The following is a 25981-nucleotide window of genomic DNA, read 5'->3' as shown; positions in this document are numbered from 1 at the left end:
GACCTTGAGCCAGTCGTAACAGAGTGTTAATTTATTATCCAGTTTTTCCAAAAGAGGTGGGTAGACTGTATGAGATTATCAACCATTTAGCATAATTAGCTTAGCTACAAACTACTGTTCGCCTCCTGTTCACTAGCATTAATGAATTAAAGAAAAAAAATTACCAACATATTCATATTCTACCTTTTACCACTTAACAGACGAGTCAGTCAGCAGCAGCTCTAACCCACGTCCCTCTTGACCCGTCCTCTCCTGAGTGAAATTAAAACTGCATTATGTAACTTTTAGATAAATATATTTTTTCACATATTTTTTAAAACTGTCATTATGTTGTGACAGTTTGGTATGAGACGTAATCTGTGAAAAATCTATTTCCTCTGCCTTCTCCCAGTGCTACAAACAACCAGTCAATGGCAGGAGAGTTTTAGTGCTGTCAATCACAATCTCATGTGGTGCTGCTCATCCTTCCTCCCCCTCAATTTGTGCTATTCTGCAGCTAGCATAGCACAGAGCTGTGCAGATTCAAACTGTGAATGCTCAGTTTAGTTAGCATAGGTACCAATGATGGCAGATAAACGGTTTCTTGTAATGATAAGTTGTTTCTCCACCATTAGCACATTTAGCAGTGAGTGAATGAGGATGATTGACAGCACCCTCCTCCTGGTTCTGATTGGTTGTTCTGGTCAGAACGGTTCATTACTTTAACCAGTAATAGTAATTCAGGAAGGAGATGGAGGAGATTGATTGTTTCCACAGATTATCTGTCTCATAACAAACTGCTATGACATGGTGACAGCTTTAACTAATATGGAGAAAACATATTTTTTATTAAAGTTGTACTGCAGCCTGAATAAAATGCAACATTTTGAGAAGTCTGGATTGCTTTATGTATATTTTGCTCGTTGCTTTTGACTGTTGCTCATGGGGAGACATTTCAGTATCTAAAACTAATAGAAAAAAATAAACAACCTACCTGCATACTGGATGTGGACTGTTGGATGTTAGATTCATGAGCAGTAAATATTGTGCTGATTATCAGTATTGAACCAAAGAAAGCAAAGCAGATGCAGGCCTTTAAAATTGTGACACTTTTTATGGGTCAAATAGACTCAAAAAATTGCAACAGCAGCTGCACAGGGGGGCCCAAACAAAGTTTTTTGTCAGGGGGCCCAAGATTCCTGGCGGCGCCCCTGCCTAGCTTAAAGGAGCCTGCTCTGATCTGACTCCTCCCACCACAACAAGACGTTTCTAAACTGGCTGAGATCCTGGAGCTCCTCGGGCTCCGAGTCCATGTCCCACCCGCTCACCAGCTGTTTTCCCCAGGCTTTAAAAACAGAAGTTATCAAACCACTGATGAAAACAATCTGGGCTAATGCTGCAAATTCAGAGTTTCATCATCCTGGATGCCTGGACCAGTCCAAACAACACGGTTACTATGGTGATTCCTGTCTGGACTTGTTTTACTGAACTGGGAGGAACTGGTTCTGAAAATGGACCTAAACATGGCCACCATCAAATCATTCAATAAAACAACAGAAACGCTCAATTTGTGCTCTCATGTGACTGTTTTATTTCTTTTTGATTAAAAGGTTCTGTCCTGGTTCAGACCCGGTTCAGATTCGGACCTTCTGAATCAGGAAGCGATCACGCAGGAGCCACAAAGGTCCAGATGGTTCTTCAGCTCGAGTTGAACCACAGAGACTCTTCCAGGTTGAAATCGGAACCGGATTTGACCCGATCGGAGCTGGACTTCAGCAGCGCTACATGAGGCCGTGTTGGATCAGAATTTTTGTTGCTCGTATTTTCAGATTCAGACAGAACTTCTGTCCACAGCAACATGAAGAGTTTATTCCCTTTAAATGTTCAGGCAGCATTTAGATGAGAGGGAGGAAACAGCACCACCGTGTGGCTCAAAGCGTCACCTACATCTGTTCTCTACACAGCTGTTTTCAGAGGTAGAAATCTTTACTAGTTTCTACAGATGATCTCAGGTTTTAACGGCTGGGATCAAACACCAATCCATCTTCTTCATTTTTAGTGATCTGCATCATCATCATCACATGACACAAACACAACAGCATCCACATGTAAAAGCCCTAAAAGATTATAGCACCACCAGTAAAATAATCTGTATCAAATGTTTGGTCAGAGATTTTAAAAAAGGCACAAACTGACACCAAAACACGTCACATGACAGCTACAGGTGGAGATCAGACGTTTCTCCACGGATCTACAGAGAACAAAAAACCTGAAACACACACAGGGTCGTCCCTTTCAGCCAATCACAGGCCTGGAGGTTTGGGGGCCTTCATCAGAGGAAGAGGAGGACTCACTGGCACCGCCACACCAACAGGCTGCAGAGAAGAGAAGAGCTCCAGATGTTTCAGCCTGCAGCAGCCACACAGTCGCCATGGTTACCAGCCTCAATACTCAGTTTTAGTAATGAACATTTAATTACAGTTTTCTAAATTGTAACATTTAATCAATTTTTCCATCGTTATAATAAAATAAGTTAAAATTATAATAAAAATCATTTTTCACTATTAAACAAAAAATTATCCTATTCAGTTACACTCGGATCACGGCATGTTTCTGAAAGCTGCTCAGTGTTTTCAGGTTTTAATCAATTATTATTATTAATCTACTATTATTATCACCCGCGTGTCGTTTTTCCATTGTATTTTCTGGGCTGAGATTTAAGGGTTTAAACTCTGCCGGGTCCATTATGACGCTTTTATTGGGCAGCCCAGAGCCGCTCCTTTAGACTGACACCACATTCGACCAATAATGTGATGAAATGTTCTAACGGGCTAAAAACCCAACCCAGCTGCATAAACACAAAACCTCCTGAGAAAATTAAAGGCAGAATGGAGGAATCACTGCTGAGCAGAAACAGAACCAGAACCAGCAGAGCTGCTGGTTCTGACCTATTTTTTTTTTTTTTTTTTTTTTACAATAATATGTACAAGTTACATAAACAGTAACTAAAAGAACAATGAGGCTTAAGGAAGGTTAAAGAGCAAAAATTACAACAGGAAAAGGTTAAATACAGCAAATTAGGGCTGAAAACTGAAGTATTCTTTAAGGATTTATTATTGATACAGAACGTCAGAGAATACAAATATGAAGAAACAGGCAGATAAAGTATTCAATTTGGGTTGCAACTTCAGAAATTTGCAGCTGTGGATATTTAAATTAATATTAAGTTTATAGCAAAGACTATTTTTTGTAGTGTTTAAACAGAAAAAGCCACATAAAATAGCTTTAAAGTTAAACAGTACATCAGTGTTGTGGTACTCGAGAACGGTCTCGGTCTCGATACCGGTCTCGAGACCATTTATTGATGGTCTCGGTCTCGGACTCGACCGCATTTGGTCTCGGTCTCGGACGCTAAGGACTCGGTATTTTATTTCAAGACCAGTCGAGACCGCAACTGTTAAAATATCACTAAACGTGCAGCATACTGTCTAGTTTATTTGTTAACATCTTTGTTTTCAGTGGATGCAAAACACACCGATTAAAATCCAACCAATAATGTGACTTGCCAAATACGTGTTTCTGTTTCTCTCCCCTGCAATATGGTGATGTGACATTCAGGAACAGTACGATTCATCTGCTTGTCTCTGTACTTAGATAGGACTGGAGTGTCACTGAGAGTCGTTCTATGGACTCTTTGCACCTCAGCTTCCGCGTTCGGGGAAAAGCGGCTCGATTGTTTCCGATCTATTGAAAATGGCCTTTTACAATAGGTGCTTTCAGGGCTTGGCCAAGGTTTGTACATCGATCCGAAGCCCCAACAAGTCAGCTGGAGAAAGGTTTTAGATGTATGCCTCGTTTTACATTTAGTGATACAAAGGTGAGTTTTACTTAAACTTTGTGGCTAACATTAACCTTAGCTTATGCTAGTAGGCAATATTCTCGGACATTGTTCTTGTAAAAATGTGCTATTTAAGTATCTAAACATTCTAACGGACAATGTATTTATCTTATTTTCAAGTCGTTAGTGTCAGACTAATGGGGTTCGGTTCCGGTTCGGGCTTTTAGCTTCCAAAACCTGATGAAGCTCAACAAGCCCCATAGCTTAACAGTAGCGCAGCTCTGGTGTCAGAGATCTGGTTCATCTGATGGTTCAGGTTCAAAGTTGCTGCTTTTAGAAAAATATGACCGTGTTGCTTCATGTCTCCATGTTATTTCGTTTTATTACCTTTGCATGTTTCTTGTGAAGAGCTCAGATAGGACGGTGTTTACAGCAGTATGTACAGGCGGATCAGTTGCTTGGCTGTCTGGCTCTGGTCTGCTCTCTCGTTCCCATAAACTCTTTCAGGCTGAATACAGAAGTGATTCCATGGAAATAACTCAGGGAGGCTCCTTTATTTACCATCCGTATCCCCGGTAGTTTTAGGCTGAAGTGAAGGCTGCAAACTTTGTGTTGTGCAGCGTTAGCTTTAACTGGTAGTGACAAATATTTACAAGCCATCTTCTTAATTCAGGATCGCTTGGAAATTAATGAAAACTTAAAAGCTCATTATATTAGGAAGACAACAATGTTCATAGTATTGCGTTTTTTGCATCTGAAATATGACTTGGTCTTTTCTACCAGTCATGGTAACTCAAAGCGGAAACAAGTGAGCCGCATTAGCTCCTTGAGATGTAACGTCAACGCCGTAGGTGCAAAGAGCCCATTAGATTACCATACGCTGTCAGAATAGCATACATGCAGTGAGTACCATGCCTGCGCATTAAGAAGTCCGACAGTCAGAGGAGTTGTCAGCTCACCATACACAACAAGTTATGATGAAAATAAGTCATTAAATTGTTTTCCATGATAACTATGTAGATATACATGCATTGTTTTTTCAAATTGTATTTAAAGCAGGTCTGGCTGCAGCTGGAGTCAGCTACAACACACGCCCGTGTAAAACTCATTAACCTACTTAACCGCTAAGTCAAGATGCCATACAACTGTTAATAAAGTGTATAATGATCTACGTCATGATTCTATGTTGCTAATTAAATAAAATAATATAGTAAAGACATGTCTGACAGATATAGCCGTGGGTTTGTGCTAAGCGTATGACGATCTGACAGCATATGCTGACCTGACAGAACACTCTTCTTTGTTCTTGTAATCCCCTGCGTACACTGCAGCAGCTATCATTATTTTATTTAATTATGTACATTGATATTTTTTAATTAACAAATAAATAAAACAAGAACGAAAGAGCACACAGAGCATGTACATTGCTCTTTGATTGTTTTCGGTCAAAGTGGCAGCTGTAATGGTAGTCTGCCATGGTGTCAGACTACCTGGTTTCATGTAGTGGGAGAGAGGGTGAGAACAGTTACGGTGAGCGTCTTGTGATTGGTTACTTCTTGCTTGTTGCTCCTTGGTCAGTGTTCATAGTTGAGCGTTATTTACCGTCAGGGCATTGCCTCAATTGCTATGTTTAATGGTGCAACAGTGGTGGTTTCTGACATGAGTAATATGGGCAAACACCCAGGGCGTTATCTTTTTAAGGATGGCACGAGACCACCGCGGATTGTAGCACAGAGATGGAAGAAAAATTTATATTGATTAATTTTATTAAGTATTTAATATGTAGGTGTTTTTATGTGAATATGGATCTTTCAGATCAATTTGAGAAGTAATTTTGATCATATTTCACATTTTATAGTATCATGTAGCGTGGGGCGCTGGTCTTGGTCTTGACTCGGTCTCGACTTCCCTCGGTCTTGGTCTTGACTTGGTCTCGGACCCTAAGTCTTGGTCTTGTCTCGGTCTCGATACGCTCTGGTCTTGGTCTTGTCTTGGTCTCGGGTTAGGTGGTCTTGAACACAACACTGCAGTACATCTATTTCAAATTTTCTTTTTGGAGTAAAAAGACATCTTTCCAAAATATTTGAATATAAGAGCAGTCCCAAAAAAGATGAGTGACGGTTTCCTCAGAATTGTGAGAAAATGAACATTAGGTGATATTTAAATATTTCAGTATTAACAGGATAACGTCTATCTTTAGAAACTTCTCGGATCTCATTAGTTATGACCTGGTTCTGACCTGCAGTCGCTGCCTCCGGCACTGATGACGTATTTGTCGTCGCAGGAGAAGCGGACGTTGGTGACGTGAGCCGAGTGGCCGAAGTAGCGCTTGTGCTTCGCCTGGAGGGACGGCCAGAGAGAGGACAGGGTGACGGGTTGACCTGGTTCTGCCGGGTCTGGAATACATTCCGGGCAGACTCTGTCTCTTACAAATTTCTCCGGGCAAGGGAAATCGAAGAGCTTGACGAGGCCGAAGTCGTCTCCGGTCACCAGGTTGAGGCCGGCGTGGGAAACGCAGGCGCAGGTGACGTCGGCCTTTTCGGCGTTCCGCGGCCAAATGCCCAGAACTTCATCACCAAAGATGCTGGAGAATCAAGAGAAACCCAGAACCAGTCAGAACCCAGTCAGAACCTGTCAGAACCCAGTCAGAACCTGTCAGAACCAGTCAGAACCAGTGAGAACCCAGTCAGAACCCTGTCAGAACCTGTCAGAACCCAGTCAGAACCCAGTCAGAACCTGTCAGAACCAGTCAGAACCAGTGAGAACCCAGTCAGAACCCTGTCAGAACCTGTCAGAACCAGTCAGAACCAGTGAGAACCCAGTCAGAACCTGTCAGAACCCAGTCAGAACCTGTCAGAACCAGTCAGAACCAGTGAGAACCCAGTCAGAACCCTGTCAGAACCTGTCAGAACCAGTCAGAACCCAGTCAGAACCCAGTAAGAACCAGTCAGAACTTGTCAGAACCTGTCCGAACCAGTCAGAACCCTGTCAGAACCTGTCAGAACCCAGTCCCAACCAGTCTGAACCAGTCAGAACCCAGTCCGAACCAGTCAGAACCTTTCAGAACTCAGTCAGAACCAGTCAGAACCTGTCTTCTCATTGGCTCCTCAGCGAGCCTATCAGAGTTATGGGGAACCTTCAGGTTTGGACCAGAACCAAGTCAGACATCAAGCTTTCTAACTACCGGCACCAGATGGATGGAACTGTTACTAACCCACCAAACGCTGCATTTCCCAACCTCGGTGTCAGTCTTACCTGGTCCAGGTCGCCCAGGTGATGCGTTCAATGACGTGCAGCTCTGTGACGATCTTTCCTGAGGGGACTTCATGGACCTGACGAGTGTAGGTGCTGGTGGACACCTGACAACAAGGTGAACATGTGAACTATTAGAGGCTGCAGAGATCAGTCAAACACCCAAACCTTCAACCCAGATCACCTGGATGTGTTTGCTGTCAGCAGAGAAGTCGATGTGAATAACGAAGCCAGGGATGTCCTTACAGTAACCGATTCGGTTGAGTGACGGGCCGAGAGTCAGATCATAGAAATCTACAGCACTTTCTACTGAACCCACTGCCAGGAACCGGTTATCTGGACTGAACCTGGACCACAACAAGCCTCAGATTTTCACAGACACCACACAGAGGAGTTCAGCTCTAATGCACTGCCTTACTTACCGAATGTCCTGGATGGAGACACTGCGGTCTCTCTTTTTGCCCCAGACAGTGAGGGAGTTGACCAGCAGCACGATGAACTCGCCATTCTCCATGCCGATGGAAACCATCTCCCCATTGGGGCTGTAGCATGTGCACTTGGCAGGGTGACCCAAACTCACCTTGTTCAGGAGTTTCTAAAGCAGCAAAACAAATTAAAGTTTGCACTGCAGGAAATCTGAAGGCTAGACTGGACCCTGGAGGTCAGTACCTTGTCAGCCAGGTCCCAGATGCGTATGGTCCCATCATCACTAGCAGAGATGAAGACATCTTTGAAAGGATGCGATGCTAAACCCCAGATTCCTCCCTTAGTGTGACCATTGATCATGGTGTTGGAAGCAGCATTCTTCTCTCCAACCTCTATGATCTCCCCGTCTTTGGTTCCCACCAGAATCTTACCCTGCAGCAAACAGAGGCAGAAAAGATTAGAGGTTTCAGAAGATCAGGACCTTGGATTGAGCACAGCAAGATAAGGTTAGGTAATTTGATCTATATAGCAGATTTTCAGCAACAAGGCAGTTCAAAGTGTTTTATATGAACTAGAAGGAAATACAAACAAAATAACAAACCAAAAGGTAAAAACTATATATTGGTTCCTCATGTTTAATAAGAGTAAGAATAAGTAGTCTGTAATTTATAAACTAATAGGAATTTTCCTGGATCTTAAATTTGTTCTAACTAATAAGAATTGGTAGAATGAAATGACAACATTGGGAAGGATATGGCACGTATAGCAAGATAAGGCTCAGACATGAAGCCAGCAAAAGGCGGTGACATCACAGTGCATCTGCTTCCTGTGTTTGTGTGTTGCATGTGTATGACCATGAAACCATGCAGCTCGGTCTCCCAGGCAACAGTCTGATATGATGGTTATCCAGGAGCCAGTCCTTGGGAGCGCTCTGCTCCACAGTCACACGGATGATTTCAGAAGGGAGTGAGGAGAGAAGGAGCGTTACGTTCACAAATCTTCCAGGAGATTTGAGATCGCCAGCCAGTCCAGGCTAACACAGGGGAGCCAGTTCAGATGCAGAAAGCTTTAGGTCGGGTAGATTTTAAATTTTAACCTGCCCTAAAGTCTCACCGATACATCTCTGTTAATTCCAATCATCCAAATTAGTGTGGCCGTTCCACTGAACCAAAACTAGCAACTTCTCCAGGATCGATTCCTTCCTGCTACAGAGTTTTAGAGTCTCAGCAAGAATCACATCCAACTTGCGTCTCTGTCACCGTGTCAGTCTGAGTGTCTGCTAGTCGGCCCAATCCGTCACAAATTTGTCGACATGCCAGGTATCTGCCAACTCCAAACAGAAATCCTGTTATCATGAATCCAAATAAATCCAGGATGTATCCCTCTGGGTGTGTCCCTGTAGGACAGGAGGGCTTTCCTCTGCCCAGTCTTCTCCTCGAGACAATTTGATCAATTGCATTGAGAGCAGCTGACCAGATCCATAATTTGTAGATTTGGAGGATGTGCAAAGAAAGGCTTCAAAAAAGCAACAGAAAAACAAAGTAAGCAGGGAGAAGATGGGTAGGGAGGGAGCAGAGGGAAAAAGAGTCCGCCTTCACTGAGAGCAAGAGAGAAAGGCCTCTCTAGTTCTTGTCTAAAAGCATGGACACTTAGACGGTGAAGAGACTGTCTTTACATTCTTAGTATTGCCTGCAGGTCAGAAGCAGACTGTGGGCCTTACCTTCCCTCTGCAGACAGATCGAACGTTCTCAACTGGCTGACCAGTCTCCAGCTGAAAGGCTCTGCAGCGCTTCATCTCCTGGTCCCAAAGCTTCACAGCTCCCCCCTCTTTGGTCCTGTGAAAGAAACACCCTAATGGAGTACACAACCTACTCCTCTGGAGACAGAGTAAGTCTTTCTGAATAAAGGATCTGGCCTTCACATCCTACACTGACAAATACAGAGCCAATGGGACTGACGGCTGGATCCCAGAACAATGAGGATGCAGAGAAACTGGACCAGTTTTAGGTTCTCAGAGATGTTTCTTTCTTCTAAAGTATCTGCAGAACATTGATGATAGCCAGGGGTCTTGTTAAAAGACCAGATTTAATGGATCAAGAACATCTCACATAGAGCCATGTGTAAAACAACATTATGATAACCTTCTGACTGGGAAAGTCTTAGTACCCTGACTAACCCCTGACTACAGCTCTAAAGGTGAGTTCAATTCCTTACGGCCTTTCCTTCCCTCCAGTGACGATGAGTCCGTCTCTCAGCGTGGTGTACATGGTGAAGACGGGACCGCTGTGCGCCTTCGCCACTACTCGGACCAGGAAGTGCTCCCTCCAGACATACACATCTCCATTTATTGCACCAGTGAATGTCAGATTATTCTAGGACGAAAACATTGATTTACAATAAAACTAAAACTTGGTAGACATAAATGGACTACATATAACTAGGACTTACAGCACCAAAGGCGACAGACAGCATGGTCTGCATGCGGCCATCCTCCACCGAGCCAATCACACCTTTCTTATACATGAGGGAACCACCAACCAGTGTCCAGAACTTGATGTGTTTGATTCCCACCGACACAAACTGAGTGTCTGAGTCGGGTCTAAACTCGACCACAAAGATCCGCTCAGCGTGACCGCCTTTACTGGTCACCTTGGTGCCTGTCATGGAGGTAAAGGGTCAGGTTGTCCGCGCTTCACATGCAGCAAAAGCAAAACAGGTAATGTTTCTTCTCTACTTCAACAGATGCTTTGGCAGGATTCTAACTGCAGTTCTGAGTTTTCAGATGTTTAAATGTGAAATAAGAGTGAGACCGCTGGTCCTTGACAGCAGAGAGATGCTTCCATGTTTCCAGCTTCATAACTTACCTTCTTGCCATCTCCACACCGTGATGGTATGTTCAGGTTCCACCCCCACCGACAGCAGTAACTTCCCTGTTGCACTAAAGTTGACATAACCTACGCCTTTAGCATGGGAACATCGCAGGATGGAAAGAGTCTGCTTGGTCATTGCATCCCACACATGGATGGATGGAGCAAGACCTGTGAGAGGACAACCAGAGACAGAGAACCAAAGTCAGAGCCTGTAAAACACTAGATCTAGAGTCACAGAAACTGCTGGAGTCAAGGAACCACACAATCTAGGAATCCCAGCAAGACATAAACTTCCTTGTAGCGCTGAAAAATTATCTGTTAGCTAAAGAACAGATCATTCTGTACTGGACCTTCTGATTATCTTCTAATTATGGAACATTAACAATCAAAGTTTTCAGTTCACAGGATATTGATACCAGCAAATAATGACCCAACCATGAGGAGGTTGAGAGGATCCAGGTTTGTTTGGGTCATGTCACTTCCTGCTAGCTCATGGTACGTAGCAGATTGCTTTCGATCTTGATTCTCTCAACCTGATCTTATTTCTCAATACTGTGCCACTTGTTTATTTTCAATAACTTTTTAGTCTCTAGTGGTTTAATTGAACAGTAAGTGGACATAGGGAAGAGAGAGAAGGGGAAGATATGCAGCAAATGGCCTGAGACCAGGAATCTAACTCAGGTCAACCGAGTCGAGGGCTGTAGCCTCTGCACCTGGTGCACTTGCTCTCCGACCCAAGCCACCCAGTGGTACTGGGACGCTTCACAGTTACAACAGTAACTTCTGACAGTGGCTCAGGAGGCAGGAGTTTGTCCGGTAACCCGTTGCTGGTTCAAACCCCGCCCCACCAGCAGGTGGTGTCAATGCCTTGCCTCTGTCAGACTGCCCCAAGGCAGTAGTAGCTAACCACCATTAGCATGTGAATGTAGACGCTGGTTCTGCCCCAGAAGAGAGCAGGAATGCTGACTCAGCACCGTAGCCAGAAAGCAAGGCAGGATCCAGATCTCACCAACAGAGTGGGGACAGTGGGAGGGACAGAGTGGGGACAGTGGGAGGGACAGAGTGGGGACAGTGGGAGGGACAGAGTGGGGACAGTGGGAGGGACCCAGCAGTTCAGGTGGAGAGAACACCACAGGCAAAGCGAGGGTTAACAGGAAGGCCGGATGCAATAAAATCGTCACTTCCTGCAGACAGGAAGAGGAAATGTTCATTCAGATCAGAACCATCAACAGATAAATCATTAAGTTCATCTGACAGGACCCGGTCCAAACAGGGCAGAAACAGAACCAATCCAACCATCAGTCAGTTCTACATGGGGAACAATCGGCCCAGGTGTGCTACTAGGGGGCGCTACGCAGGAATGCTGCTACTTCCTGTCTGCCACATCATCATCCTGATGAAAACACTCAATACAGAACCTGGTTCTGGTCGGGTTCTGTCATTTATCGGGTCAGAACAGGAAACTACAGGCTCAGACTGATGGTGAAACCAGAATCCTTTGGAAAAATCTTAATCGTTATCAGGATCAGAACCAGGAGAGTCCGGTAAAAACCGTGGTCCCGGTAAACCTCCAGGGGGAACACCTCTCCTGCTACTGAAACTTCAACATTCGGAACCGTGACCCATCTAAAGTAGAATCTAATCAGATCAGAATAATTACTTCCTTTGAAATAATAAATTATTTTATTACTGCCAGAATAAAAACTGGGAACCATTTTTCTTTCAGTCTGGAATCAAAAAGAAAAAACTTGATGCGTCACTTTTCTGCCTGATGACACCGGAAACAACAAGCGTCCAGTTTCAGGTCAGAGCTTCCTTCACCTGCAGGTTCTGCAGCGAGTGTTTTCCGAGCCCACATGAGAGCAGATCTAGTCTAGGACAGAACAGACATGGGTCGGACTCGACCCGGACCCTGACCACTGGTACTCACCGGACACCTCGGTCTCTACACACCGACAGCAGACGACACAGCAGAGCAAACAGAAACATGTGTGTGAATGATGATGAGCACGATGAGGAAAGTAGAGGCAGCCTCACCTGGCAGGTCAGAGATGTCACCTGGTGGCGAAGAGAGGCGGTGACAATGAGGAAGCAGTGGAAAAGAAGGAAAGGTGTGATGGACCAAAAGCAGCCAGTCATGCATGAAAGCAATGTGCAGAGGAGCTAACGACCTGCACTCTGACTACATCCTCTGACAGGAGGAAACATGGATCAGCTACCAAACACCTGGCTCCCTCTGGTGGCCTTACACTGCTCTACAGCCTCACTGGACCTGCAGGAAAGCCGGGTTGTAGCAGAAACTGGGAGCTTGTCCAAGACAGAATCCCGGACAAGCCCCCAGTTTATGTTCAGTTGGTTCTCCATTCCTGCAGCTTCAAATGAAGACTGAACTCTTCGATAGATTGCAGATTATTCTTCTGAGAACCAGCAGGTCCTACACCTTTACAAGTTGAGCTTGGTTCACCTGGGAACCTTCACTACATGGATGGTCCTGTGGGACCTACAAATGAGCTTTCCACCAGAACAGACCAGAACGGACCCAACCTGCAAGGACTTCTAGTACTCAACCAATAAGAACCTGACCTCAGGAATCCTGACCTGTAAGAATCTGAGCTGAAACAATCTGACTAAATGAACTGGGTCTTAGAGAACCCAACCTGATAGGACATGATCTGAAACAACTTTCTTCATGACACTTGAGCTGCTTCAGAACTAAACGAAATTAGCTGAGATATTTTATCAGATTGTGACATAAAACCAAACATCATTGCCTGTTATTAACATTCCAAACAAGTTCATTCAAACTTTTACTCAGGTGGTCGTGGGGTTTACTGAAAAGGTTCTTTTAGATGTTCTACTTAGCACTCCTACTTTCTGATGGAACCAGCCAGTGATCTTATTATGATCATGAACCAGAACTTTCTCTGCTACGCTACTGCTACCTGAGCCACAGGTAAGATCACCTGAAGGTGATGTGAAGGTTTGCGTTCTCACACTTACCGATCTGTCCAGTGGCGATGATGTTCTGGTACTTTGGGTGCTGGTTGACCGTCAGACAGAGAATGTCATCTGTGTGTTCCAGGTAGAAACTCTGAGTTCCTGTCAGGACAGGAAGCCAGAAAAATGACCTCATGAGCAACATTGGCAATGACTGACGGTGACTGATGGTTCTACGCACCGGCAGACAGATTCTGGATGACGACAGCAGCGGCGGTGTGGAAGACGATGTCGGCGCCATCGTTGAGGTAGTGCAGGTTGTTGCGGCAGTCGAAGCCTCGGTAGCCAAAGACGTGTTCCAGCAGCAGCTCCTAACAGACGCAGACAGCAGTTAGAGCCGATGTCAGGACGTGTTGGACGTTATCAAGGAGATGCCATGTGCCGACCTCCACCGCTTTCCTCTTCTTAGTCATGTTGTCCTTCAGCAGTTTGTCAGGCAGCGGGACGGCCCGGCTCACAGGAGGCCTGAACAGGAAGAGCAGCGTTAACAACAAACTGCACCTGAACTCATCAGGAGGCCTTCAGGTTACCTGTCCTCCAGAGGAAGCTCTCTGTGCTGCAGGTGGGGCTTGGTTCCTGTCATGTTCCTGATGCTTGTTGAGTAGATCTTAGTGATATAGTCCACCACCTTCTCCCGAGCCACATCACTGTCGTATCCTAAAAAAACAGAAATTCACCAATTACTGTTTCTCAGACAATTCTACTCACTCTGGATGGCGGTGCCGTGGCCCTGGGTGCTGAAGGTTGGTGTTGTCCTTGACCAGAACGTTGCCATTCTCAGAAAACATCTTTGCAGTGGTGGACACAAGTCCACAAATCTGCTAATGTGCCAATAGAAGAGCTATTTTTTCATTTGCTTTAGCACTTGGGCTAATTTTGAAAATGTGAGATAACAAAATTCAACTATAAAACTGAAATGATGAGTGAAAAGCCTGTTCCAAAGAATCACTTCCTGTAAATTGTACAGGTCGGTGTGTAATGACAGATATGACCCTGCTGAGGGCGCTATGCTATGATGTAGCACATGTGTTATATGTTTCAATATGTTTGAAGTTGGATTCACCTAAATACCATGTTGCTGTAGCACTTAGCATTAGTGCAGCTAATGTTTGTGATTAGGTCTTTAGGGTTAGCACAACTAGTGGTTACAACTGCATCTCTAAAACTCAAATCAACCTGAGAGCCCCCAACGATCTGAGTGCAGAACCAGAGAACCAACCAGCCAGACGTTCACTATGACCTCCTTCCTCCTCTGATGTTACCTCCGTCCTCCTCAGGGTCATCGTCCGACTCCTCGCTGTCCACAGCTTTGCTCTCCTTGTGGCCCGGCGGCTCTCTGGTCCAGATCATCAGCGCCGTGTCAGCTCCGCCCACAGACAGAAGCACTGCATCATCATTGGACCAGCGCACGTTCGTCACATTGGTGCTGTGACCCACGTACTTCTTAAACTTAGCAAACTGACCCTGGGAGAAGAGACTGATGAGATGAACAGAGATCCTCAAGGAAAACCAACTTTGGACTCTGTCTCTGGACTCACCCGGGACGGGAAGCTGAACAGTTTGACGAAGCCAAAATCATCTCCTGTGGCGAGAAGTTTTTGGTCTCTGGTGAGTGAAGCAGCGTTCACAAAGCTGAATGATGGCCATATTCCTTCACAGGTGGGACCCAGAACGGATGTCCAAGTGGCCCAGTCCATCTTCTCAAACTGGACACAGAAACAGCACTATGACCTTTGGGGAACAAACGCCTCAGAGAAAACAGAGAGACATGCTTTCTGACCTCCGAGACACTGATGTTCTGTCTGCGTCCTCGTGGAGCCTCAAAGAAGAGCTGATCTTTAGCTCCGGTATTCACCTGGAGGAGTTTACCTGAAGGGAAAACATCAGAATGAGATGTTAGGTTGGGACCTTGAACATCAGGTAAAGATGAGGACCAGGGAAATGTCAACATCTGAGGTTAAGTAAAACAGGTGAGTCCACCTCTGGAGTCCCAGTCGATGTGGGTGATGAAGCTTCCAGCTCCTTTACAGATTCCAACCCTCTTACTGGTCAGGATGTTGTAGATGTCCACAAAGGAATCATGGGATGCAACAGCCAAATACTTTCCTGCATCTGTGAAACACCCCTGACACCTTAGGGACCCAGCTTCAACACTTGTCACACCTGTGTAGTGAGTTCAGGTACCTAAGGAGAAGCGGATATCTGAGATGAGCTCCCTGCGGTGGTGGAAGGTCACCATGTCCTCCAGGGTGTCAGCGTTCACCACCATGAAGCTGCCGTCGTTCAGACCGACTGCCAGAGCTTTACCATCTGGAGAGAAGGTGCAGCACCGCCCACCTGGCAGGTGACACAGAATACAGGTTAGCCAAGTGAAACTAGCATAAAACCTGCGCTTACCTGAACAGGTGTCACCTTTCTTCAGCTTACGAACAGCAACCATCCTGTGATTGGTCGACAGCTCCCAGATCCTCAGAGTTTTGTCGTCACTGACAGTGGCACAGACAGGAAGTAGAGGATGGGCTGCCAACCCCCACACGTCCCCCTCCATGTGACCCTGAACATAGAAGTACCACAGGTGAGACACAGGTGAGGTACCTGAGAAGAAGTGGATCAGGGAGGAAGGACTGATGATCATCTCGGTTTTCCAGTGAAGGACAGAAGCAGGAAGGAAGTGTTGGAGGTGTCTTCAGGTCTGCTGGACGCCTACAGACCTTCCCAGGAACCTGAGATCTTCAGGCTACGGTGGCTGCTACAGGTCAAACAGCTCAGCTCTCCTTCCAACAGTAGGATCTCACCAGGGATAGTCTCTTTGTCTCACCTGAACCAGCAGCGTCATTGGGCCGCTCTTGTCTATCTCCAGAATTTCCCCGTTCTTGGTCCCGAGCAGGATGTGACCGTGACCCAGAGTGATGGCTCTGATGGACGGGTTGTCCTCCAGCAGCAGACCTGCTCAGAAGGAAGACATTGTCAGTCCAACAGCAGAATCCTTAGGAGGGGAAGCTGTGGACGCCAGAGAGGACACCTTTGGAGGACGGGGACAGAGCTGCCCTTTTGATGGCGTAGGTTTTCAAACATCTCTCAAACATGTCGTCCCACAACTCCACAATGCCGTCCTTTCCTCCGGTCACAAAACCCTGACAGTGAACGCAACACAAAACGACTTTATTTATTAGGTCCTTTCAAACAGTAAGACAATCCGAGGGGCTCTATGGGACATCAGACACATTTTTTTTTAACAAAAACCTTATTCTATGAAAGGTTTTTGCATCAAACAAGAAGATGATAAAATACAGATATAAACACCATGAAAGAAACACACAGTAGTAGCCGGTAGGTTCTGATCATCTCAGGTTTTCAGGCAGTTTGTTCCAGATCTGAGGAACAGAGAAGCTCAACGTCTCTCACCAGGTTCTGGTTCTGATAAGACTGAGGAAATGGGTCGCTGAAGACCTGAGGTGTCTGTCTGTATGTATGTGTGTATGTGTGTGTGTGTGTGTGTGTGTGTGTGTGGGTGGCTGGATGGTTGGATGGATGGATGGATGGATGATTGGTTGGTTGGATGCGTCACCTTGTCCAGGGAGCACATGGTGAACACGGGTCCGTCGTGAGCCTTAATGGTCTTCATCAGTGTTGTGTCCTTCCAGATGTAGACGTCTCCATTGGTGGCTCCAGAGAAGACCATGTCCTCAGACCGGCCGTAACATGCTGACATCATGGTTTCCTGCTTCCCAAGGTTCCCAAAAATTCCGCGTTTAAACGTCAGACCGCCTCCTAGTTGGGGAGAACAGACGGTGGATCCTGGCTCCTTGTGTCAGGTTCTCAGGTCTTCATCTCCTGCAGACAGAACCTTTTCTAAAACGAAGACAGGAAGCATACCTGAGTGCTGCCAGAACTTGATGTGTTTGATTCCCACAGTAACCAGCTTGTCCACCCTGAAAGGGTTGCTTTTCACCACAAAGATTTTATCTTTGTGGCCCCTGCAGGACACAGGAGGACTTCAGTCAATCAGGCAGAGACACATCCATCTGCAGTCCGTCTGACTGGGAGAATCCGGCCTGATGCTGGAGCAGATTAGACTATAACCTGAAGCCACCTCTACTCTACCTCTCACTGCTGTAGCCAACAGGTGAAGGTCAGTTAACTACCCTGGTTTTAGACCCAGTCTGCATCAGACCTGGGTCCAGGTGTACTTACCTGGCCTTAGCCAGCCTCTCTCCTTTCTTCCAATCCCAGATGACAATGGAGTGGAACTCGTCGATTCCCACCGAGACCAAACTCTTTCCGTCCGCTGGGACAGACAGAGACAAAAGGACACATTAGGGTTGGATATGGAGCAGCAGGAGGTTTCAGATGTCCCAGCCAGGTAACTCCAAGGATCCCTACAGACAGCAGGCTGGTACCGCTGGATGATGCTCATCAAAGCAGAGCTGAGCTGTGATTGGTTCAGGAGCTGGAGGTGAAGTCACTGAAGCCACCTGCTGGTGAAAGTTTTATGGACAAGGACTGCCACCTGGTGGCGCTGGACTACAGACCACCCAGGGCCTGGATGATCTGAACACTGGGAGTTCTAGGGCCGGCTGGTTGGTTCTGTTCATCACCTTTATGGACAGCATGTGACGGTGCCACCAGGAACCTGACGGTCCCCAGGTCATATGGTTTGGTTTTATTCTTGGCTATTCACTGAGTAATAAGATCCAACTAAAGATGTCCTCCAAACACTGAATGGACATGTCCATGGAGAACTTTTCAGTAAATTCTGGATGAAAGTGTTTTAGCCTTAATGTCCAAATTCAGTCCAAACAAAGTCTGAATTGGTTGTTCTGTTTCATCACATTTCAACACCAGAAGAAGTTTTCATTTACCTTTTCACTAGTTGAGGTGGTCAGGACATGTCCCACTGGATGGAAATGTTCGCTTTACTGGACATTATATGATCTCTACGTTTGCTTGGAGGAACTCCAGATGAGGTGGAAGAGTTTGTGGGGAGATTTGACTGACCTGTAAAGTCCAGAGCACAGATTCCTTTGCTGTGGTGACCTTTGACCAGAGACAGGCACTTCAAGGTTTGGATGTCCCAGATGTGGATGGCTGGGTCTCTGCCCACCTAATGACAGAGACAGCCAATTAGAAACCCTTAAAATGTGTCCCAAAACAAGCTGCTCTATGATTGGCTGGGCGTACCTGAGCAGATGCCACATAGTCTTTGAGAGGGTGAACGGCGAGGCTGAGGATGTCGTCGTCATGTCCGAGGTAAAAGCGCTGACTGTGCTGCACCCGGTGGTAGACGACAGCGACTGCGGCCACATGGAACACCACCTCCCCCGTCTGGGTGTAGAACAGGTTGTTGCGACAGTCAAAGCCACGGTACCTGCAGCCAACAGGAAGTAGGAAGTCACAGGGGGTGTGATGAGCAGCTCATTAAAGCTGCTGGTGTTCTAAAAACTGCTCTGAATGTGGGTCTAAATGTGAGCTAATGATGGAAACTTTGTGGATTATCAGGTCCAGTCAACCTTTTTCTCTCTAAAGTGTTCAGGTGAGTGTGGTTTACCTGTAGTCCCTTCATCATAGGGTTTAAATCAACAAAATAACACAAAGGCAGAGAGATTACCTGTTGTATCTGATTTAAACCTCAGGAAGATGAGCGGACATGAATAAACTGTTTCTTAAAAGAGAACGTCTCTATATTTTTGCTCAAAAGGTCTAAATCTGGTTCCAGCTCCAGTCCTTCAGAGCTACCATCCAACACCGGGTTCCAGGCCTCTGCGGAGCTGCAGGTCTGGTTGCTGGTGAGAACTCAGGTGTGCGTCAGAAAGCTACAGGATCTTAGCTCTCCTTACTGGAGTTGAAGACCTCTAATCTAAGCTGAGGTAGAGAACGTTGGCTAATACTGATCCATATAGACCAAGCTCATGTAGACCCTTTGCAACTACGTCACCTAATCATGTTGCGCCCTTCACTGCCATGTCGTTGGAAGTGAGGAACAGGAGTACTGATTGTTTTCCCAAATTGTTTTTGCCAGATTAGCCATGGCTTCTCCTGGTTCAAGTTAAGCTAACTTACTTTAGTTACTTACCTTGTAAAAAATGTTTGCTTCAAATCTGTGATTTGAAGCAAACAAACATGGGCAACCTGGTGTGTTCACTCATGGCTGCTATCCATCAGCATCTTCTTTCCTTGCCAAAAGGTTTACAGTAAAATGACAAGTTTGGTTTGCATCCTTATCGGTTTGTGCAGCCAACTGCTCAGCACCTTACAGCCATTTCACCAGTGAATCAGCAAAATAAAAGTGATATTAGGTGGCCAACTGTATAGCTTGGACACGCTTTAAAGGAGTTAAAGCATGCCTAGATTGTTTTGCTGTCCGTCATGGCAGAGTGGGCCGCTTTCTGAAGAATGCTATGTCAGGTGCAAAGGGTCATTAAAGGTTTATTGACCTATAACTGACATGTTTGACTGTTTAAACTTTTTTACCCGTGAACGAACTGTAGACGAAGCCCCTCCTCCGGTGCTTTCTGTCTCTTCAAGGATCCTATCAGCTTCTTCTTGAGCTGTGACAGATCCTCCTTGTACACCTGGAGACAGACACTGGTGGGTCAGACACACAAACAAGTCATAGAAAGGTAAACGCTGTCTGTTCCCTTCTCACCTGGCGATCATAGTTGGTCTGAGCTTCCTGTTCGATGTCCGAGTCGAGCTCTGGAACGTCTGACACATCTGAATCTGACTCGCCACTGTTGGAGTCAGCGTAGCCCTCTGAGAAATCAAGACCAGAAAATAACAACATGCTCCCTTCAGGGTGCTGAGATCCTACAGATGGTTCTGTCTGTGGTTCTGACAGGTCCTTTTGGTCTCAATGTACTCAACTTTCGTGGATCCTTTGATCAGTAGATGAGATAAAGGTTTAATCTACCTTGAAGAAGCGGCTCCAGAACACCGTTCATTACACCTTCAGGAAGGAACCTCCATTGGAAGACTGCGTGGTCAGCGCCACCGGTGCTGATGACCCACTGGAGGTCATTAGACCAGCGAACATTGGTCACATGGGCAGAGTGACCGATGTACTTCTTAAATTTGGCCCCTGTGTCAGGAAGCAGTTGTTAGAAACTCATGTATTCATTCAGGAAATAGCCCAGAAAATTCAGAACCAGGTCTAAAAACTCTGTCAAACATTGAGTTAACAAATGTTCCTGTTCTAAGGAAGATACAAACCTTTCTTCAGGCAGGGGAATCTAAAGAGCTTGATGAGACCCAGATCATCCCCGGTCACCAGCACAGCACTGCTGTAGTTGGCATGCACTGAGTTCATATTGGTCACACTGGAGTATTTGGGCCAGATTCCATTCACCTCTGGCCCGATGGTACCGGTCCAGGTCATCCAGTGGATCCCTTTTGCTTCTTCTTTAGGAACGAGTTTTCCTGCTGCAAGACCAGAACACACACATCCAAAACCAATCCTCAGTTCAAACAACTGGGATGCAACTAGGGTTTTAGAACATATTGATACCAGTTGTAACGACCTGCCGGGTTCAAGATTTATCAGGCTTCTTCAAACTATACCTGACCAGTTTGGACTCTGAGATAAATACCTGGCATCCTGTAGAAGAGCCGCTCGCCAGCGCCGTCGTTGGTCTGCAAGAAGCGGCTGTCGACAGACCAATCCAGATGGGTGATGAAGGAGGTGGAGCGGCTGCACTCTCCCACCTTCTTGAAGCGTTGAGCAACGGCGTAGATGTCCACCAAGCCGTCGTTAGACCCTACTGCCAAGAAGGAGCTATCTGGAGAGAACTTCAGCTCATGGATGACCTCCTTCCTGTCCTTAATATGCACAACCTCGGTCATGTCCCTGCAGAGGAAGAGGTTTTACCGACCATTAAACCCACCTTGCCTTTGCAGCTAATGAAGCTGATGAGGCAGCAGCAACTCTAAGGACAAATGAGTGAGATCACCTGACTCGCAACACGGTGAACGAACCATCCCTCATACCAAGAGCAAGCTGGGAGCCGTCATTATTGAAGGACACACTCCTAATCGACTCCTCCATGTTGCAGCGTGCCAGCAGGGTGTGGTCTGGTAGACTCCACAGCCTGACACAGATAAGACAAACAGGTTAGACCCAGATGGGGTTGAATGAGATAAGGGAAGACAACGGTGGAGAGTTTTAGTTTAAACCAACCTGACTGAGCGGTCGTCACTCCCGGTGACTGCCACTGGCTGCTTGGGGTGCAGGTCCAGCGCCCAGAGCTCACCCTCACTGTGACCCTGCATCAGCAGAACTGGCTTGTCCCGGTCCCGAACCATCACCTCAAAAATCTCACTGTCCTGAGTCCCAGCCAGAATTCGGTCTGCTTTCCAGCAAACGCTGCGAACTGACAGTCCTGAAAAAGAAAACACCTGTTATTGAAACCAATCTAAAGCTGGGTACACCTGGGTACCTTGGGACTGACCTGACGCTAGGACGGGGGCTGACCTTGGATACACATGGAACCAGTGTACTCAAAGTACACGTAGGTTCCTGGGTACTTGTGACTAAATTTCAGTGGGTGACCCCTACCAACTACAGGATAAGGTGACAACACCTCCACACCTTTGTAGCCCTGCTCGGCCTCCCTCAAGTCAATCTTGGTGATTGGTTTGAAGTCCACATCCCACAGTCTGATGCAGCCGTCACGTCCTCCAGTGGCGAACCCTTCCTCACAGGCGTGCATGCTGAAGATTCCTGCCTGCACAATGAAGCACGAAACAATCCAGAGTTTAGAAACAAGCTGGCTCTGCTCTGAAGATGTTGGAGTGTTAGTTGGTACCCCATGTGCAGCCTGGACGGTCCGGATCAGAGTGATTCCTTTCCATACATAGATGTCTCCGTTCAGAGCTCCAGAGTAGGTCAGCTCATCTTTGGCTGCAGAGACACACAGGATGGTCTGCAGGTCGCCCGTCTTCCCAAAGATGCCTCGCTTCGGAGTCAGAGCATTTCCACACAGAGTCCAGAACTGCAATCAGGAGAGAGAACACCTTCAGAACTGGAAACCTGCCTTAGATATTCAACCTCACAAACACAGTTGGACCCAGTCACCTCCCTGCTGCACTGACTCACATCTGGTCATCACCTGGATTTCACCACAAACATCAGGACTCAACTGGACTCCATGTGACTAGGTTGAATTAGAATGAACTGGACTGGTTCTAGTCCAATTCGGACCATTCTGAAGTCTATAACTGATTCCGAGTTAGCCAAAACCTTTTTATTCTGTCTGTCTGACATTCAATCAGGCTAAATGGTTCCTGGTTCAGGTCGGTGGGAATTACAAGAATGAGTTCTCTCTGCTAAAGGCCAGATGATGATGATGTCATGGGTTTTTAAGCTTCTGATTGGTTGATCTACAACTTCTGAATGAAATGGAGAAACACCTGTGGATGTATTTTAAGGCAACGCCTGAAAGTTTCTGCCTCCTTGTGTGACATCATGGAAAATAAAAAGAATCAGCCCATATATCAGGAACAGAACCAGAACCTTCTCCAGTCTGGTTCTTTCTTGGGTCCAGAGAGTTGAAGGTTCAAAGTTCATCAGTTCAAAAAGTTATGTCCAAGTATGAACATCATGGAGACGGCCAGCCATGAAGGAGACCGGTTCTGTGACCCAGAGATGGACCGGTTGGACCTTGTGAAGATGCTGTTGAAGCTAGCAGAGAGTCATTTTCCCCCCAAAAAACAAGTCTTGTACCAATGTGAGCTGGGAGGCCACTCAGCGAGGAAAAAGTCGTGAAAACAGGAAAGCGCTTAAGCCTGAGAACATCATCCCAGCTGCAAAGAACAGGGGAGGGGAAGCATCATGGTGAGGAGCTGTTTTACTGCAGGAGGGACGGGTGCGCTTCACAAAATAGGCAACATCACGAAAAAACATTGAAGTAACATTTAAGTTAAAGCTTGGACACAGACAGATTCACAATGTCCCTCAACAGAGCAGCAGATTAGATACAAAATGACTGAGGGACAACAAGGTGGAAGGATCGTCATGGAATTAAAGCCAATTTAACCAAATACCGAGGAAACAGCAAGAAGATCTTTCACTACTGTGTCTTTCAGCAGACAGATCTCTAACCTCTAAATCAAGTGTTTAGTCCAATTCATGTCAGAGTCAATAAAATGGTTTAACAGTTTAATCTCTTCTGGAAGTTTTCATCAACACTCAAAGATTTTATGATTCATGATGTGTGAGCTGCAGATCCACTGCGACCCTGTGGGGGCGCTGTCTCACCTTGATGTGTTTGACTCCACAGCTGACCAGGCGGCTGGTCTGGAACGGATCCCAGCACACGTCAAAGATCTGTGGGAGGAGCAGAGCGTTACGCACCCAACCGTTTCCAGAACCTTTAACCTCCCACAGTCCTACTCTGTCCGAGTGTCCGGTTGCCATGGCGACGACCCGCCCTCTTCTCCAGTCCCAGATGCACACCGTGTTCTTGGCGTCCAGTCCGACTGAGGCCAGTCGCTATGACGACAGACATAAACCACGCAGTTGACACGACCTGAGGGCAGCTTCGGTCATAATTACTGTAGTATTCATCCTCTGGACTCCGCCCACCACGGAGAGGGGGCGTGGCTTTACCTGTCCGTCTGAGTCAAAGGCAAGGCAGGCGACTCCGTGGGTGTGGACGTCCCTCAGGATGGAGACGGTCTGCATGGCGTAGGTGTCCCAGATGCAGATGTACGGGTCTTTCCCCACCTGACCCGTCGCCACCTGGATCTTATCGGGGTGGATGGCCAGGCTGCGGACAGAACGAGTCACTAAACCCACGTTTACCTGAACAGCACCACGTCCTAACAAGTAATTCATCTTCTCTCCACTAGAGGCAGCGTGGAGGCGGCTCAGTGACCCGATCGCTGATGCCATCAGGAACAGAGTGTGTGTGTTCACTGGCATAACACACACACGCACACGTATCCTTAGGTGGAAGGATAGGTGTGAATTCATCCAACGCCTGGATGAACAGGCGGTTGGATGAACTCTGACCCCTTCATCCAACCGCCTGTCTTGCACTAATCAAGCCGTGGTTGCGTTGGGCACCGCCCCTCACCTGATGATGTCATCGTTGTGACCCAGGTAAAACTTCTGGGTGTGCTCGCGGGTGTTGTAGACCACGCCCACCCCGGCCACAAAGTAGACCAGCTCCTTCCCCGCCGTGTAGAACAGGTTGTTCCGACACTGGTGGCCCCGGTAGCCGTGGATCCACTCCAGCCGCAGCTGGCAGCGCGGCGCCGTTTTGTCCGACATCCCGCTCTGCTGCTAAGGATGCTGGGAGCAGTAGTCTCTCTCAGAAGTGCTTCTAACTGAGCAACCTCCAACTACACTTCCCATAATGCCATTCTGCAGCCTCCTGATTGAAGCAAGAACAGCAACGGTCAGTAAGTCGTCCCATAAAAAGCAGACGATTCCTTCAGGCTGCCTCCATCATGGCCGCCAACATGGCCGCCAACATGGTTTCTATGGTTTCGTGCCTAGAAGATCAAACCTCAGCTGGTTCTGCTGTGAACTGATAACTTGTTTCTGATTGGATGGAAAGTTTTTTCATATTTAAAAAAATTTATATATATATATGTATGTATATACATATATATATATGTGAAATGATCCGATTCTGATTCTGTGTTCGTGAATCGAGGAAGAATCAGAGTATTTCCGTGTATTTATTGATGATGAAAACAGATGGAATCATATTTTATTCCTGATGTTCAGCGCTGCAGCTGTTTCAATATCTGCTGTTAATCTGATCTGAATCCAGTTCGGATCAAAATCAGTTCAAACCCGCAGAACCGGTTCCTTTAAAGATCCGGTTGGACCTGGCAGAATCCAGCGGCTCTCTGAACTGTTCCTGGGTCAGTGATGCGGATCGGTTCAGCCCACCGGGTCTCGATCAGCTGCGGATCCGAACCCGACCAGAACACAGGATTAATTCCGCTGATGAGTCCGCGAAGGCTGGAATCTGAGAAAATCCCTCCGCCGTCTGCTCAGCGTTAAATCCGAAGATTACAGAACCAATCTGAACCAGCAGCCCCGAACCGGCACCGCAGCCCGCAGCGAAAGGTCCCGCTGGAGCAGGCCGCCCGACAGGCACCGGCGGCGGGTCCGAAGGCCACGGAGAGCCGCTGGACCCAAAAACAGGAGCAGAGTGGGAATACTAACGGGAATCTCATGAACCGCTGAGCAAGTCAGGCTGGAACAGTGGGAGAGGGACTTCCTTTTGAACTTCAAAATAAAAGCAGCTGAAACTGTCCATCCTCTCCAGGTCTGGCCACCATCTGGACCTCCAGTCAGTCCACAGACCCTATCAGAACCGAGCACGACTTTGACTGGGTCAAAGGTCATTAGAATCCAGAACTGGATCAGGTCTGACTATATCTGTTACCTGGGTAACAGTTGCTGAAGTGATGCATTGTGGGAAGAGTCGGTGGTTCGGAAGAAGTCCAGGCTTCTGAATCAGAACCAGAATCTGGACCCAACCGGGTGTTCCAGAACCAGGGGCGCCACCAGGAATCTTGGGCCCCCTGACAAAAAAATAAGTTTGGGCCCCCCTGTGCAGCTGCTGTTACAATTTTTGAGTCTATTTGACCCATAAAAAGCGTC

General features: G+C 46.7%; 1 protein-coding gene across 1 annotated transcript; it reads right to left on the bottom strand.

The window, feature by feature from the left end:
* Nucleotides 1–1546: 1546 nt before the first annotated feature.
* Nucleotides 1547–25647, bottom strand: LOC106911333 (echinoderm microtubule-associated protein-like 6). Its single transcript, XM_014978116.2, has 42 exons — nucleotides 24435–25647; nucleotides 23966–24125; nucleotides 23750–23848; nucleotides 23615–23683; nucleotides 22164–22349; nucleotides 21947–22082; nucleotides 21536–21737; nucleotides 21309–21446; nucleotides 20949–21205; nucleotides 20572–20781; nucleotides 20273–20440; nucleotides 20009–20115; nucleotides 19834–19934; nucleotides 18544–18730; nucleotides 18361–18466; nucleotides 17557–17650; nucleotides 17239–17339; nucleotides 16931–17133; nucleotides 16385–16496; nucleotides 16181–16308; nucleotides 15775–15916; nucleotides 15547–15699; nucleotides 15343–15474; nucleotides 15143–15231; nucleotides 14901–15068; nucleotides 14625–14826; nucleotides 13893–14019; nucleotides 13749–13827; nucleotides 13544–13673; nucleotides 13366–13464; nucleotides 12403–12423; nucleotides 10360–10533; nucleotides 9944–10152; nucleotides 9710–9867; nucleotides 9216–9330; nucleotides 7739–7927; nucleotides 7492–7664; nucleotides 7254–7416; nucleotides 7073–7176; nucleotides 6248–6401; nucleotides 6057–6157; nucleotides 1547–2354 (listed from the first exon to the last, which is right to left on the bottom strand). Exons 1-42 carry the CDS (start codon nucleotides 24629–24631, stop codon nucleotides 2330–2332), a joined length of 5868 nt encoding a protein of 1955 aa, XP_014833602.2. The 5' UTR covers nucleotides 24632–25647; the 3' UTR covers nucleotides 1547–2329.
* Between the last annotated feature and the right edge of the window lie 334 nt (nucleotides 25648–25981).

This window comes from Poecilia mexicana, unplaced genomic scaffold, assembly GCF_051168715.1.
Source record: "Poecilia mexicana isolate PSO_F unplaced genomic scaffold, ASM5116871v1 scaffold_1, whole genome shotgun sequence".
In the NCBI taxonomy this organism is placed as follows: Eukaryota; Metazoa; Chordata; class Actinopteri; order Cyprinodontiformes; family Poeciliidae; genus Poecilia; species Poecilia mexicana.
Note: the sequence above shows the minus strand (reverse complement) of the source record. Positions and strands in the feature narration are given on the sequence as shown.